This window comes from Palaemon carinicauda, chromosome 14, assembly GCF_036898095.1.
Source record: "Palaemon carinicauda isolate YSFRI2023 chromosome 14, ASM3689809v2, whole genome shotgun sequence".
Taxonomy (NCBI): domain Eukaryota; kingdom Metazoa; phylum Arthropoda; class Malacostraca; order Decapoda; family Palaemonidae; genus Palaemon; species Palaemon carinicauda.
The window spans coordinates 110,545,662-110,548,161 of NC_090738.1; the positions used below are offsets into that span (position 1 = coordinate 110,545,662).

Genomic DNA, 2,500 nt, shown 5'->3' on the forward strand with positions numbered 1-2,500 from the left:
TTTCTATACAAGCAGTTTCATGCAAACAAATACATGCAAAGTCAAGCTTGAAAAGATTCTGTTAACAGTGCAGGGAAAATAGAGAGATACAAAGAAGAAAAAAAATGCTGTTACTACGTACGTGAGTGTGTGAAAAAGTGAGGTATATAATAATAATATATTACATTATTGTTTCTTAAGTCTAACTCCCTCTTATCTTCCTTTTCCTCCTCCTCCTTTTTCTTCTTCTTCTTCTTCTTCCAGAGTTCCAGTGCAAAAGCCCAGCAAAAAACATCACTGGAATGGGCTGTGTCAAGGCTATCGGACCAAGTTCAAAGTTCTTCCCAATAAATAGCATCTGCGAAGCGGAAGGAGGGAGACTTGCACAACATATGAGTCACGAACAACTACAGGATATACGTCGCTCTGTTGAATTTCCTGGTGAGCTAAGTATGTTATATAGAATTGATAAGAGAGAGAGAGAGAGAGAGAGAGAGAGAGAGAGAGAGAGAGAGAGAGAGAGAGAGAGAGAGAGAGAGATGTGGTTTTTAAAGAGATTTGCAGATTTCGCTACAGTTGAAGGATATGGCAGTAACAATTGTGTTCCGTCTTCACTGGAGCCACCCATTATCATTACGGAAACAGCTAAAGTTAAATATGAAATCACTTTTATTTATGCACACACGCACGCGCACGCTCGCGCGCACACACACACACACACACACACACACACACATATATATATATATATATATATATATATATATATATATATATATATATATATATATATATATATATATATGTGTGTGTGTGTGTATGTGTGTGTATGTGTGTCTATTTGTGTGTGTTTAAATGATTATCAAAGTGACAGAGAATTTCTAGATTGGTAAAAAAAAATGTATTAATTTTCCTTATCATTCATATTTATATTAAATTTTGTTCCTTTCTTTTTCTCTTATCTTATGTTTCTTTTCAATTATCTTCTTTCAAAGGAGCTATTTGGGTTGGTGTCTACGAAGGGAAGTGGATGAGTGATAAATCTCTCGTCCCAGAAGACCTTTGGGTGAAAGGATACAAATCAAATCCTTCGAAGAATTGTGGGTTCATTGACTGGGATTCTTCTACTTCTTCTTACAAATTGAATCAATGGCATTGTTCAGTTAAACGTCTGGGTTTTTGCCAGTTCCAGATGCCCTGAGAACGACGTTCCTTCAACCTCACCCTGATGATCATCTTTCATTTCAAGACTCCTTTATGTATATTTTAGTGGAGGACTTTACATACATCCATCCACAGATGTATGCATGTATGAATGTAACCTTTCACCAATATAATGTATCAATATATTCCCTTAACAACATATCCTAGCAAAGCATTAACGATTTTCATTCATTTTGTATCCTTAAGAAATATATTGATAATTCTGAATCAGAAATGAAGAAAATTTCAGACACAATTTTTTTTTTTTTCAAAATGTTTACAAATTCAAAAGCAAGTGTTTACGGTGTTCCATGTACAGAGAAAATATGTAATAATCTTTATGATTTTGTTGATAATATCGGTCTATTGGTCTGGTGGTCAGTTGCTCTGACGTGTAAGTCACTCCGTTAGGTTATCTCTCTCTCTCTCTCTCTCTCTCTCTCTCTCTCTCTCTCTCTCTCTCTCCTCTCTCTCTCTCTCTCTCTCTCTCTCGAAATTATTGAAATTTTAAGTTAATCTAAACACACATTGTGAACCCTAGCTACAGAAACTCCCTTCTTCTCGGAGCAAGTAATGATAATAATAATAATAATAATAATAATAATAATAATAATAATGATAATTAAAACAAACCGATGAATGTATTTCCTCTATAGATGTAGGCCGTCAGTCTCACCAATTAGATTTTCTTTCTTTCTTATATCATTGATTAAACGAGTAACTGCTGGTATTTGATGAATGCATACTACTTTTTCTAGAAGAGAAAAGTAAAGCGATGTTTTTTTATATCAAAATACAGTGAAATTCAAAGGAGTTTTATAGGTCTATGAAATCATACTTTACAGCAAGGGGTTTTAGAACCATCAAAGGCAATAGTTGAGAGAGAGAGAGAGAGAGAGAGAGAGAGAGAGAGAGAGAGAGAGAGAGAGAGAGAGAGAGAGAGAGAGAGAGAGAGAGAAGTTCATTTTAGCTGGACATCGTCTTCATTTACAAACTTTGTATTTTCAAGTTGTAAATAACGGAGTACATCCATACTTTCTCAGAGTAATTCAAAGCGTTTGCAAGATTTGATAGTTTTTATTTGGTTAACTTTGATGAGTTTGAGATACAGTGAGAGAAGGTCTACTTATCTGCACCTAATCAATCCTTCATAACACTTGCAATTGGTGGTTTAATCTTGACAAGATATTGAGCTACTGTTATATGTAGTACTAGACTCACCTCCAGATTTTCGGTTCATCATCTTATAAATCTCAACCTTTATTACATAACGGTGTATCTTACCTCAAGAGTCGGTCTAGACCAAAGAACATTATTA

The 2,500-nt window shown here is 34.7% G+C and overlaps 1 protein-coding gene across 3 annotated transcripts in view; it reads left to right on the forward strand.

Annotated features, from left to right (window-relative positions):
* The window catches only part of LOC137653223 (protein kinase C-binding protein NELL2a-like), an 11,892-nt gene extending 10,535 nt beyond the window's left edge, over positions 1-1,357 (forward strand). For all 3 annotated transcript variants that reach the window (XM_068386588.1, XM_068386590.1, XM_068386587.1), the window contains 2 exons: positions 244-420; positions 975-1,357. In XM_068386588.1, the coding sequence (XP_068242689.1) occupies positions 244-420; positions 975-1,180 (383 nt within the window). In that variant the 3' untranslated portion in view covers positions 1,181-1,357. The remainder of the gene's footprint in view (positions 1-243; positions 421-974) is intronic.
* Positions 1,358-2,500: the final 1,143 nt, after the last annotated feature.